Source organism: Psammomys obesus, unplaced genomic scaffold, assembly GCF_907164565.1.
Source record: "Psammomys obesus unplaced genomic scaffold, mPsaObe1.curated_primary_1811, whole genome shotgun sequence".
NCBI classification, from domain to species: domain Eukaryota; kingdom Metazoa; phylum Chordata; class Mammalia; order Rodentia; family Muridae; genus Psammomys; species Psammomys obesus.
Genome location: NW_026595981.1, coordinates 12,836,835 through 12,850,179, shown reverse-complemented (window position 1 = coordinate 12,850,179; position 13,345 = coordinate 12,836,835). Strand labels below are relative to the sequence as shown.

At 47.1% G+C, this 13,345-nt stretch overlaps 1 protein-coding gene across 3 annotated transcripts; it reads right to left on the bottom strand.

The window, feature by feature from the left end:
* Window positions 1-672: 672 nt before the first annotated feature.
* On the bottom strand, window positions 673-7,682 carry Mrps23 (mitochondrial ribosomal protein S23). 3 transcript variants are annotated; one of them, XM_055620491.1, is made up of 5 exons: window positions 7,593-7,682; window positions 6,679-6,849; window positions 1,839-1,916; window positions 1,445-1,571; window positions 673-980 (listed from the first exon to the last, which is right to left on the bottom strand). In XM_055620491.1, the coding sequence occupies exons 1-5, from the start codon at window positions 7,634-7,636 to the stop codon at window positions 882-884; spliced, it is 519 nt and encodes a 172-aa protein (XP_055476466.1). In that variant the 5' UTR covers window positions 7,637-7,682; the 3' UTR covers window positions 673-881. The 3 variants fall into 3 exon arrangements, with proteins under 3 accessions (XP_055476466.1, XP_055476467.1, XP_055476468.1); XM_055620492.1 differs by lacking the exon at window positions 7,593-7,682 and adding an exon at window positions 7,498-7,566; XM_055620493.1 differs by lacking the exon at window positions 7,593-7,682 and adding an exon at window positions 6,965-7,023.
* Between the last annotated feature and the right edge of the window lie 5,663 nt (window positions 7,683-13,345).

Genomic DNA, 13,345 nt, shown 5'->3' with positions numbered 1-13,345 from the left:
GAGTCTGTGGACTCTGTCCTTCAGTTCAAGACAGAGGCCTGAACTCAGAGAACTGCATGGGAAAGCCACAGAGGCTTTTAAGGAAGGCATATCTGAAGCTGCTTTTGACTACTGGCTGAAAACTACTACCCACAACTGTAAGAACTACATCACAAAATGATCTCTTAGTAAAACACAGCGTAATGAAGCAGTACCAGGGAGGCGGGATATCGGAATATCTGAATCAGCTGCTCCCACCCCTTCGATCTTGGAAATCCAGTGACTAATAAAAATATTAGTCTTTAGTTAGGTGTGATTGTTTATTCATTCATCAAACATTTTCTAAGCAGCCTATGAGCTGTAAGCCCATGCTAATCCTCTCCAACACACTTAACCCATGACATTCAAGTTATGGATTTGGCCTTTGTGCACATCAGACAGTCCTCAGTCTTCCTGCAGCAGGAGCTGCTGTGCCTCTGCTGTCCCTCTCAAACTGCAGTCAATAGCTCTACAGCAAAAAGTACAAACGTCACCTGCAGACGGAAACACTTGGCAGAGGGATCACGCCACGTGGGTAGGTGAAATTCTGAGGGCTCCAGACGAGAAGCACAGTGAGTTCAGATGTGGTCGGCCTGCAGCCAGCTCAATGCACCTTTAAAGGTTTCCTGGTGTTATTTACAGTTTCAAAGCAAATTTACTTTGTAAGCACTGGAGAACCCTTTATTTAACCATGTCTTGAAAGAAAAGTTCACAAAACTGGCGCTTTCAAACCCCGGGGCTGAGATTTGTAACAACTCAGAAAGAAGAACTAGGAGAAGGCACACATGCCTGAGAGATGGGAGACCACCAGAGTCCAAACAGCTTAGCCCAGCCGTGGTGGGCAGGCTCCATGCAGACGGGCCTCAGGGCGGGGAGAGAGCCGTCTTTGGCTCCTGCTGCGCCCGGGCTTCTTCTTCCTGAGGCTGCTTTCCTTCTGACGAGGCTTGGGGTCCCACATTGACCTGTCAGGGTTTGCAGGGAATTTGATCACCGTCATCTTGCTTGCAAGACCAGCAACAAGCATGTCTCCTCCATGCTGCCAGTGCTTGCGGCTGGCTACAGCGTGTGACCCGACACGCTCTGCCATTAGGGAAACATTTGGCACTCAAGTCAAATTCTCTGACATACAGCAAATGCACAAAGAGTCCTATAGAAACACATTCTCAAGAGCCTAACCACAACTCACTTGTTCCAAGCAGTGGCCACAGAATCCCCGTATATTCAATACAACAGTATTTGACCTGGAGTTTAAGGTATGAGCCAAGGTTTCAAGATACAAACTAACCCCTTTTACTGACAGAGAGACAACACCAATTGAAATTACTCTGTGCGTGTCTGTGTGTGTCTGTGTGTAACTGGGCACACACGCTACTGCTGAGTTACACCCTCTGCCCAACAATAACAGCTTTGACAATTAGGTACTCACAGTCCTGGCTTCTCTTACTCGTCTCAAAATGACACCTTCTGCCAACAAAGCCTTCCCCGTTTCCACAAATAACTTCTCTTCATCTGTTTCTCCCAGATTCTGCAGCTCCATGTACTTCTCCACAAACCTGAAATTCCAAGCAGCCCATCCTAGGCCTGTGCTGGGGTTGTAGAGTCACCTTCTACATGGTACCACGCAGGCACTGGAGAGAGCGGCCTAGAGGAGCACCCCACCTGAAGGAGCACTCTCCAGAAGGAGCACCCCACCTTAAGGCGCACCCTCCTGAAGGCACACCCTCCTGGAGGAGCACCCCACCGGAAGGAGCACCCTCCTGTGAGACCTCCACACAACCCTCAGGGGGGAGCTTGGTTTACTCAGGCCTGGAAATGCTTACCGCTGACAGATAGACTTGAATTTTGGGTTGAACAGATCAAAAGCTTTCTGACCAGATCCATAGGCCGAAAAGAATTTCCTAGAAAACACAGACACTATATGAATCTCCAGTTATAGGCAATGGAGAATGGGCAGAGGGAATACAGAATGAGTGCTAGGCCCTGAGAAGTTACAGAGCCTCAGCCAAAGGACCACGCTACATCGAGGGACAAAGGAATACGTGAGAACTAACACTCCCTCTTCCTTCTGCTCCACCATCTTCCCCGTTCCCCTCAGAGAGCAACACTAACCAGGTTCATGTGCTGCCACACTTGGAAATACCCCACCAACAGGTACTACTAGATTCATCATTCCACGCCCGTGTGTGTGTGTGTGTGTGTGTGTGTGTGTGTGTGTGTGTATCTGTCACATGCACACTGAGTGTTTAGGTTTGTGTGGAGACAGAGGACGACATCAAGTGCCTCCCTCTACCACTGAATGCTTTGAGATCAGCTCTCTGGCCGGCCTGGGAGCTCAGCATTTTGGCTGGGCTGGCTGGCCAGCAAGCCCTCTACCCTGCAGTGCTGAGGTTTCAGGCACATGGAGCCACGCCCAGCTTTTTAGATGGGTGCTGGAGATCACACTCAGGTCTTCAGACTTTCACAGCAAGTGTTCTTACACAGTGAGTTTTCTTCAAGTCCCCAGCCACATTTTTTAACCCAAAGAGTTCCCGGCTCCCTTTCTTTTAAATTGGGGAGGAATCTGCCTATCAAAAAAAAACATAATCCCTGTTGGGCCTTTGAGGTGGCTCAGTAGGTAGAGGCTCTTGTTACCAAACCTAACACCTAAATTTGATCCCTAGAACCCACAGGGGTGGAGAGGACCCCTGTTAAGTTGGTCTCTGACTTCTACATGTGTGCTGTAGCATGTACTCATACCTGTGCACACACGCACATCCCCGCTTTAATAAAATGCAATAAAAATTAACAACCCTTCTTAAGCGTACTAGGAAGTGACATTTAGTACTGTCAGTCACACAACTGTCACCTCAGTCGTTCCAGAACATGTGAAACCACGTCTATTTATTTACTTAGTGTGTGTAGGCATGTGCATGTCCCAACGTATGAGTGGAGGTCAGAGGAAAACTCTAGGGAGTAGATTTTCTCCTTCCACCATGCGGATTTCGGGGTTTGAACTCGGGTCATCAGGCTTGGCAGCAAGTGCCTTTACCCACTGAGTCATCGTGCTGGCCCTCTGAAACAATTTGATCATCCTCCCCCCCCCCCCACAGAGCCCAGAACCTTTATACACTCACACCCCTCAGTCCACAGCTTATGTTCTTTAGAGATTATCTCAGATTGAAGCAGAAACTGTTTCTAGTCCTTTGCCATGAAAACTGTTGCAGGAACACCTGTGCTTCCTCGTGTACTGTACAAGTAAGTCATGGAATAAATCCACAAAAATGTATTATGAGATCAGAGTGTGTGCTTATTTATCTGAAAAACAGAAACAGACACAAAAATCTTCCAAATTGCCTCAATGCTTTTTAAAGCTGCTATGCCGAATTTGTACTCAACTAAATTTTACAATATACATGTGCCTACTTTCCTGTTTCATGAGCTTTGCCAAATTTATCAATTAATTACAATTAATTATAGTTTCATCACCACTACCAAATCATCCCGTGCAAAAAGAAAAGGAAAGCCATTAGACAACTTTTTGAATTTGAAAGCAAACTGGATCCCTTTTCTGTAAACTATTCATCTTCTCTGCCCATTTTCCTTGTAGTGGTTGCTTTGAACTAAAAACTCCTATGTGGAAACCCCAAGGTGTAAAAGTAGAAATGGGAGCTTTGGGAGCTCATTAGGTTACATGTACAACCCTTAAATAAAATAGCATTGACATCCTTAGAAAAAGACAGAAGGCGAAGGCATGCTTCCTCTCTGTTCTCTCCCAAGTAAGGACATAGCAAAAAGACAGCACTCTCAGAGGTGGGAGATATCTCCACATCCAAACCAGCTTGGTCTACATAGCAAGTGCCACCTGGGAATCGCAGTGAGTCTCAAAACAAAACCACCAAAAAGTTCTGCAGTGGCTTATTGGCTGAGAGCTTGCCAGGTATGTATGAGAACATAGGCTCAACTCCTAGCACAGCAAAGCACAAAGAGGCAGTGTTTAAGTGAGCAAATACATGAACAAACCTGAGCAGAAATGCTTGGAAAATCTCAGAGAGCAAGAACATTCTTGTCTCTGCTACCTCAGGAAAGTGCTACAGAGAGCAGAATATGGTAGCTCCTGTCTGTAACCCCAGCACTAAGGAGGCTGAAGAAATTGCACATAATTGAGATCACCTTGGCCTCCGCTGGAGTAACCCTGTCTCAAAAAACAAAACAACAAAAACCTAGCTCAATCTTGACCTCTCTACCCTCCCTCTTCAGTATCTGCTCCTGCTAGCTTAGTGGTTTCATCATTAGGTTGCTAACGTTTCCTCCTTGGAGAGTTGTGAACAACTTGCAGGCCATGAACTGGGATAGACTGAGATCACGACAATGAGTAGGACAGCACATGGTCCACAGTAGTTCTGTAAGAACCCAAGGCCTCACACAAGCTAGGTAAGCCTCTAACAATGAGGTGCAGCCCTCGCTTATATGAAACCCAGTTTAACTCTATAGACCAGGCTGACCTCAAACTCTTGATCCACCTGCCTCACGTGCCAGGTGCTGGGGCTACATGTGTGAGCTATCATGCCCACCTAGAGTGTGACATCTGAATTTTTCTTTACTGTTAAAAAAAAAAAAAAGTTTTAAAGACATTAGAAGGCCATTTTCCAACACTACTTAGGTTAGACGGAGTGGAAAGCAAACTAAAAACACATTTTTATTTGTTTCAACAACACCTAATTAGTACTTTGAAAGTAACTAAAAAAAAAAAAAAAAAGAAAAGAAAAAAAAAAAGGCAGGCCCGGGACCAACAAGAGTAAAAAGTGCTTGCTCCCAAGCCTGATAACATGAATTGGACCCTTAGGACTCCCATGGTAAAAGGAAAAAAACCAACTCCCACAAGTTGTCCTCTGATCCCACATGCATGTCACAAACATGTGCATAAGTACACTCATACACACAGAGAGAATAAATAAATGTAGTAAATTTAAAAACATAACAACAAAAACCCAGATGTGGTATCACATACTCAGAATCCCAGAAGTCAGGAGATAAAGGCAAAAGGACTACAAGTTCAATAACATCCTGGGTTAAAAATAAATAAATAAGGGGCTGGAGAAAGGGCTCAGCAATTAAGAGCACAAGCTGTTTTTTTTTTTTTCCCCCCAGCGGATCCAGGTTCAATTCCCAGTATCCACATGGCAGCTCACAACTGTCTATGACTCCAGTTCCAAGGGATCAGGCACTCTCACAGACACATTCATGCAGGCAAACACCAATGCAAATAAAAGCATACATACATACTCACATAAATAAATAGCTGGATTTACTGAAAAATAGCTTCCCAAATACTCTAAGAATAAAGGCAATTAGGCCAACAAAAAGAAAAATTGGTAGAAGTGACTATATTTCTCGGTGCCTAACACATCTAGAAGTGTTTGACAAAAGGAACAGCACAGACCTTGTAAAATGAAATAAATAACTTCTATACATTAAGAAGAGCATTATGGGACTGGAGAGATGGCTAAGCAGTTGAGAGCCAGTGCTGCTCGTGCCTAAGACCTGAACACCTACACTTCCCAGCACGAAGGGCAGGAGCTTCAGAGTATCTGACACCCTCCTCTGGCCTCCTCCAGCAGTGAACACACATGCTGCACAGATAAATGTGCAGGCAAAACTCTACACACATAAAATAAAAACAAATCTTTATTTTAAAAATAAGACCTCTGGCCTCCAGAGGGCGCCTGCACTCACATGCACACACCAACACAAGCACAGGTTATTAAAAATAAATCTTAAAAAATAGCAAAATACTTCTTAAGCAGCATCTTCCTTCACCTTTACAACTCTTGATATGTATTTTGTCTTACGATGATTACAGGGACAGTGTTTTCAAAGTGACACAGCTAAGTTCCAGGAGCTGCCTTCCAACCACTACTTAAAGGGGGGGGGGGGTGATCTGTGCTTTTACGTTGTTTATGCTTTCCTTTTGCTTCTCATTTATTACTACACAGTAAATGTGTGTTAATAGCCAAGCATGGTGATACAAGCCGGCAACACCTGCAGAGGCAGGACTCCAGAGGCAGAGGCAGAAAGATCAAGACCCTGTCTCAAGAGATAAAACGGAAGAAATAGATGCTAAGGCATGCAAGCACTTTCCTTCAAATTTTTGGTCATGATTGCTTTAAGTGCTCTGAACTTCCGGGCATCCCTTTCAGAGTGGCTTCAACAACTGTCAGACATGAAATCCACAGACCATATTCCTCTATTTCCACTTCCAAAGAAAACCGGAAGCTGACAGCCAGATGCGATTAACCAGATCTGCCACCCTCAAGGTTAGCCACAGGTGGTGAACCTCCTTGAATCTGATAGTTCTCTTGAATAAAACAAAGGCAATGACACCTGCCTTCCAAGACAGGGTTAGAGTTATAAAGTCTATGAGTTGATGCTTGTCAAGGGTTTATCCAAGTACCCCACTCAGAACAGACCACCAGGAAAACAGACAACTATGGCTGCAATGTTCTGCCGGTCTGGGGTCCCCAGATTCCACTTCTTAAAACTTCCGTTTCTTTTATTTGGTATACAAGACCAACTCCAGAGAGCAAAGCCCTGACTCAGCTTGTTAGCAGACTTCTACATAAACCTTCCTTTTCTGGAGGTCTGTTGTTGCGTCCTGCTCACTACAGAAGATAAGACACTTACGCTCGAATCTGATCCTCCTGGTAAAAGATGTCCTGGATGGAAGCTTTGGCTTTGCCATATCGCAAACGGGGCCTTCGATAGACAGGCTCTCTCAGAGGCGGAAAGGCCTCATATATGTCAAACCACACTGGCTTCTCCTTCAAAACCCCAGCACGCATCAGATCCCGTGTCCTTGGAGGAGGAACAGAACCAAGGTCAGTCGGTTACAATAGCCTGCCAAAGTCCCTGAATCAACTTAAAGCAGACAACAGCAGGGGGTACAGGGGAGCTGAGAAGGACCTCCTACCTGGAGGAGGCATGGCCAATTCCCACAGCAACCTAGCAAGGCCAAAGCGTTAAGTCCTGTCGGTTAGGTCTCATGTAGCCTAAGCTAGCCTTAAACTCAAGTTGGTAGCTGAGGATGACCTTGAATTTAGTGGCTCCCTGCACTTTCCCGGTGCTAGGGTTACAGCGTATCCACGCAGGCTCTTTGTTTTGACAAAAGCCAGGCAGTGGCCTGACTGGCCTGAACTTCGTTACGATGCCAGGTGGGCATCGGTCTTGGGGCGATCGCCTTGCCTCGCCTCCCACGTGCTGAGTTTGCGCGCGTGAGCCACCACACTCAGCTTTACGCCACTCTCCCACCGGTCTCAACCCCAGCCCATCCACCGTTCCACGGTGAAAACTGGCAAGACTGTCCAGTCAGGTTCTTCAGCCTCCTCTTTCTTCTAGAGGTCTCCACCAAAGTGGGGTGGCGGACACAATCTGACAGATCAGAAATCCAAGGGGACACAGACAAACACACCGAGTCCGAGCCAGGAGGGAGCACGAGGGCCTCACCCGGCTCGGACACCCGCAACCGCGTCCCCTCAGACCACGCCGGGAGGGTCGTGACCCGGTGGGAGCCCTGCCCACGCCTGACTGGGAACACGCACCGGGAGAACACGCTCCCCACCCTTTCCAACCGGCTACCCGCCATGGCCACTTAGGACGCAGAGCCGCTCGCTATTACCGGAAGCGGAAGCGGCGGCAGGCAAGCGAAGGGGAAACAAGTTGCTGGCCGAGTCCCGGATGACAGCCCCGCCTAAACGCTCTCCGGAGGGCGGGACCAGGCAGAAGCAAACCCTAGGCTGAGCCGGAGCGCCCGCGCACTCCGTGGCGGGAGGTTCAGACGGGAGCAATCGATAGCAGATCCCAGAGAGCGGGAGTGCGCCAAAGCCGCGCAGGAGTACAGATTGAGTATGGCGCGTGCTTCCTTCTCTCTGACTTTAGGAAGCGTCCTCCTCTCCGGCAGGTCCTGCAGCGTGGAGGGAATACAGTGTGGGGCTCTCGAGGATGAGGCCCATCGTAGAGTCAGGAGCAGCCAGCCAATCTGACATTTGAGGCCACCAGCCCGAGGCTCGACTGGGTCAGCAGAAGGAAGCTGAGATTCCCCAAAGAAGGCGAAGGCACTGTCCCGGGCACACGAGCCTCCTGGCCTCCTTCCTCGCCCTTGCGCCTTAAACGGGGCTCGCTGGACAGAGCAGTCTGCTTTCCCAGTCAATGAAAAGCTCCCTGCAAGGAGCGGCTCCTGCGCTGGAGGCGTCCCTCGCCTGCCCGCTAGCGCTGGAGTTTAAAAAGTGAAAGCCTTCGGAAATAAGGCATGAAGGAGGAAGCTCAGAGTCCAGGGTAGTCTCCCTCACTGTTTAAACTGTTCAAAATAGGGGTTTTGGAGGAATGGATGCCTTAGGCATTTCATCAAGTTATTGGTGCAGGGATCACCATTATCCACTGTAGTGACAAGATTAAAAAAAAAAAAAAAAAAGTCATTGGACTGGAGAGAACTCAACAGTTAGGAACACTTGACTATTCCAGAGGGCCCGGGTTCGCATTCCAGCACCCAGTAACCACCTGTAACTCCGGTCCCGGTGCACCCTTCTGACCTGTGCAGACACCGGTCCTGTACATGGTGCACAGACATACACGCAGGCAAAATATCGATACACATAAAATTAATCAATTAAAATTCCTCAAATGGCCAGGGACGGCTCACACCTTTAATCCCAGCACTCAGAAGGCAGAGGCAGGCGAATCTTTGAGTCCTAGGCCAATCTGGTGTACCGATCAAGTTCCAGGAGAGCCAAGGCCACACAGAGAAATGCTGTCTCGAAAAAAACGAATCAACAAAATATTTCATCAAATGAAAAGTGATACAGGGCGTGGTGGCACATATCTTTAATCCCAGCACTTGGAGAGGCAGGCGGATAACTGTGAGTTCGAGGCCATCCTGACCTACATAGTGAGTTCCAGGAAAGCCAAGGCTATGTAGGGAGAGACCCTGTCTCAAAACCAACAGTGGCTGGAAAATTAAGGTTAATGCATTCTATGAAACGCTATGCACCTATTAAAATTAACAAACTAGGTCCGTCTGTATTTACCTAGCCAGCCAGGTGCGGTGGCACTTGCCTGTAATCCCAGAACTCTAAGAGGCAAAGACAGGTGGATTGCTGTGAGTTCGAGGCCAGCCTAGTTTACAAAGTGAGTCCAAGACAGCCAAGGCTACACAGAGAAACCCTGTCTCGGAGAGAAAGAAAGAAAGAAAGAAAGAAAGAAAGAAAGAAAGAAAGAAAGAAAGAAAGAAAGAAAGAAAGAAAGGAAGGAAGGAAGGAAGGAAGGAAGGAAGGAAGGAAGGAAGGAAGAAAGAGGAAGGAAGGAAGGAAGAAAGAAAGAAAAGAAAGAAAGACTGCAAAAACACGTGGGTGGAAACCCAACCTGTATGAGGGAAAAAGGAAACCATCCATCCATAGGTGCCAGTGTTTGTATGAGATAAAATCTGGACTGAGACTGTGAACCTCAGTTATCCCCAGGACAAAATTTGCAAGGGTGAATTCTTTCTCTCTCTCTCTCCTACTCTTAGAGTTTGTCTTGTAGAGAGTTTGTATTCATATGTAAACTTTTTGACCCAGTGAGTGTTTTGAATCACACACTAGATCTCCAGGGAGCCCATTATCTTTCTTAGAAAAGAGCATGAAATCATGTAAAAATCCTCCCACACTAAGGGAGGCTCCAGAAGGGAAAGCATCGATGTTTTCGGAGCGGTTGCCACTGTGTTATCTCAGAGATAACTCCGCCTACCCACGAGGTAGCTATTCTCATCCCTCGTTATGGATGAAAAAACAGAGCCGCAGTCACTTAAATACCTCTGAAGGATGTACAACTGATTGAACCAGCATCTGGCCCTACCTGGGCACTGTCCTGTCTTTCATACTGCTACCTTAACTACCCTATGGGAGACCTGAGAGCTGAAGAGAGCTGAAAGGCTCGGAAAACTTAGAAACGGGAGATGCAGTGGCCTGAGGCGTGGCCTGAGGGTTGGGCATCACTGCTGCATCAAGACTCTGGAACAGGTTCTGGAGAGGTGGCAGTACTTCACACACACACACACACACACACACACACAGGCACACACACACACGGGAGGGGGGGCGTGTGTTTAAAAATAAATTAATTCAGCGAGGCAGAAGTGGTGCACACCTTTAATCCCAGCACTCCGGAGGAAGTGGCAGGTGGATCCTGAGTCTAAAGCCAGCCTGGTCTACAGAATGAGTTCTGACAGCCAGTGCTACACAGAGAAACCCTATCTCAAAACAAACAACAAACAAACAAACAAAAACCAATCTGCTACTTCTAATAATAATTTCCTAAGAAAAGAACAGATATGTGTCTACAAATTCACTATCTATAAACCAGAACATAATACAAATGTATAACTTAAAAAGAGAGAGAGAAAAAAAAAGGAAGAAAAGAAAAAAGACTGGCCCGTAGGCTAACTGTGAAGGCTCCAGGGTCCGAGTCCCTGATATCCAGGGGAGTCAGCTCTGGGGTATAAACATGCTCCTGGCTAAATATAACCTTCCCTGTCCTCAACAGCTTTCTAATTCTGTCTGTGTCAGAGCTATCTACCAGCCTCAGCTGCAGTCAGACTTCCCTTCTCCCTCCAAGGCCTGCCCCCTGTAAGCTGGCACAGCCCATGATGGGAAAGAATTGGAAAGGTTTATTCCGAGTTCATGGAGGAGAGTCAAAGAAATATATTCCCAGTTCAGAAGAAACTGCAGAGTGGGGGAGGGGCTTCCCTCTAAGCTTCTCTAAGTTATCTTGGAGCAGTCTGTCTTGAGCCTTTGAATTATTCCTTCCCATTAATCCTTTTGCAACAGAAAGAACAGAAGAATGATGGGCAGAGAGGAGCAGTCAGGGATGTGGGGACACAGCCAATCAAAAGCCCACACATACCCAAGACAGGTTTGCTCATAACAGAGGATGAGGTTGTCCGTAGCTGGGAACAGAAAGAATGGATAATTGAGGCTTTCTGTCTTCTAGATGAGGCTGAAAGGGATGGGCTAAGGGCACATAGTAAGTGCTGGCCAGTAACTGTCCCAGGAAGGTTCTAGTGTTGTGATGATGGCCATCTGGGCCTTTGATGGCATCCCACAATCACCTTATGGGAGATGAAGGTGAACCTTGAACCTCACATACAAGTACTCTACCACTGAGTCATGCCTGCCCCAGCCCTCCTCTCACTTTTTATTTTGACAAGATCTCACTTAAGTTGCCCAGTCTGGCCTTGAATTTGAGATCCTTCTGCCTCAGCCTCTAAAGCAGCTGGGGTTACAGGCCTGCACCAGACTGGGAATTGTTTTGTTGTTGTTGTTGTTGTTGGGTTTTTTTTTTTTCCATTCTTTCTGCTACCACTTAACCAAAAGCTCTCAACTGTCTCCACAAGAGTAGTATGTGTTCTAATGAACGGTCTCTTCAGCCTCTTGCTTACTTTTTGTTATTTGTTTCTTTAAAGACAGGGTCTCACTAAGTAGCCTGGATGGCCTGGAACTAACTACATAGACAAAGCCAGCCTTGAACTACAGAAATCTACCTGCATCTGCCTCCCAAGCGCTGGCATTAAAGGCTTGTGCCACCATGCCAACCGTGGTGGTGGTTTATTGAGATGGGCCATCAGTCTAGGGTACAGTTTAGTTGGCAGAGTGCTTGTGCAGTTCCCACAAAGCACAGCATCAAATGGAACAGGACATAATCATGCTCGTCTGTCCTCCCAGGTCTCCAGAGGCAGAGGCAAGAGAATTGGAAGTTGGAGGTCATCCTCAGCGATAAAGCAAGTTTGAGGCGCTGTTAGGCTACATAAGTCCCTGTCTTGGGGCTGGGAGGGAACAATTTTGCTGCACAGCCTTACATACAGAGTGTAACTGTATGTACAACTGTATGTACAACTCACTCTCTAGCCCAGGCTAGCCTCAAAGCTTCTGCAATTCTCTGGCTTCAGCCCCCTCAGTAGTGGAATTACAGGTGTATGCCATTACGATGATTGGGACTGGGTATTCTAGATCTTTCTTTCTTTCTTCCTTCCTTCCTTCCTTCCTTCCTTCCTTCTTTCCTTCCTTTTCTTTCTTTCTTTCTTTTTCCCACAGGGTTTCTCTGTGTATCAGAGCCTTGGCTATCCCGGACTCGATTTCTAGACCAGGGTGCCTTCAAACTCACAGAGATCCACCCGAGTGCTGGGATTGAAGGTGTGCACCACCACTGACTGGCTGGGGCTGGGTATTTCTGTAGTGTGGTTCTTCACCTTGTACATGTCTGCCATCTCCCTTTGTCTTCACATGGCCCTTTCTCTGCAAGCAAAGATAAGTGTGTTTCAAACTCATATGAGGACACCAGTCATATTGGATGAAGGTCCACCCTTTCAACTCATTTCAACTCAATCGCTGTTTTTTTTTTAAATATATTTATTTATTTATGTAAATGAGTGCTCTATCTGCATGTATACCTGAATGCCAGAAGAGGGCATTAGAGGGTATAGATGGTTGTGAGTCACCATGCAGTGTTGGGGATTGAACTCAGGATCTCTGGAGGAGCTGACAGTGCTCTTAACCACTAAGCCATCTCTCCAGCCTCAATCGCTGTTTTAAAGACCTTCTCCAAGTGCAGTCACATTTCCATGCACTTAAGGTTAGAGCTTCAATGTAGAATATGAGGAGAGGCAATTCATCTCATAGCATTGGTTATCAAGAGCTGAACATTTTTGCCGTTTGCCAGCTGACCTACAGCCACCCTCCGCCACTCTTCACCTTGCCCTACACTGCAGGGATCTGTCTTCTGTGGGCCGCATCTGCCAGCCCCTTGCTCTCTGCTTCCAGCTGGATCCCAATTGATTCTGAACTCAGAGGCACTGGCATGGAGGAGCAGGAAGGAGGACAGTGGAGCTGGGCTCTGTCCCATCTCCTACTACCTCCCCACACACTGTGAGAACATAAGGTCACACAGCCTACCCCCAGCCACTCTGCACAACTCTCCCTCAGACCACATTCAGTTCAGCCCATTGAACCGTGTTCTTGTCCTTAGCCGTGGGGTGGAGCCTACACACCTATCCTGGGTGGCTTCCGAATATTCTGCCAACATCTTTGTAAATTGCACCCTTGATTAAGTAGCGCATGGGGATATGTCAGACAAAAAGACCAGAAATGCCAGCCTGTTGGTGATATCATGAGAGGTGCTAAGCTCATGTGCTGGAGAGCTGGGATCAGGGGATAATTAGACAACTGCTTCATTTAAATATTAAAAAATTATGAGGGGGGCAGACGCCAGAAGAGAACTTATGGGAGCTGGTTTTCTACTCTCTCGGAGTAGACGCCACAGATCAGAC

Excerpts from the sequence above, each read along its gene's own strand:
- Mrps23 (XM_055620491.1), bottom strand. The coding sequence starts at position 7,636 with ATGGCGGGTAGCCGGTTGGAAAGGGTGGGGAGCGTGTTCTCCCG. Across the intron at positions 6,850-7,592 it reads GTGGGGAGCGTGTTCTCCCG|GACACGGGATCTGATGCGTG; the intron begins GTGCGTGTTCCC and ends TCCTCCTCCAAG. Across the intron at positions 1,572-1,838 it reads TTCAAGTCTATCTGTCAGCG|GTTTGTGGAGAAGTACATGG; the intron begins GTAAGCATTTCC and ends TTGGAATTTCAG.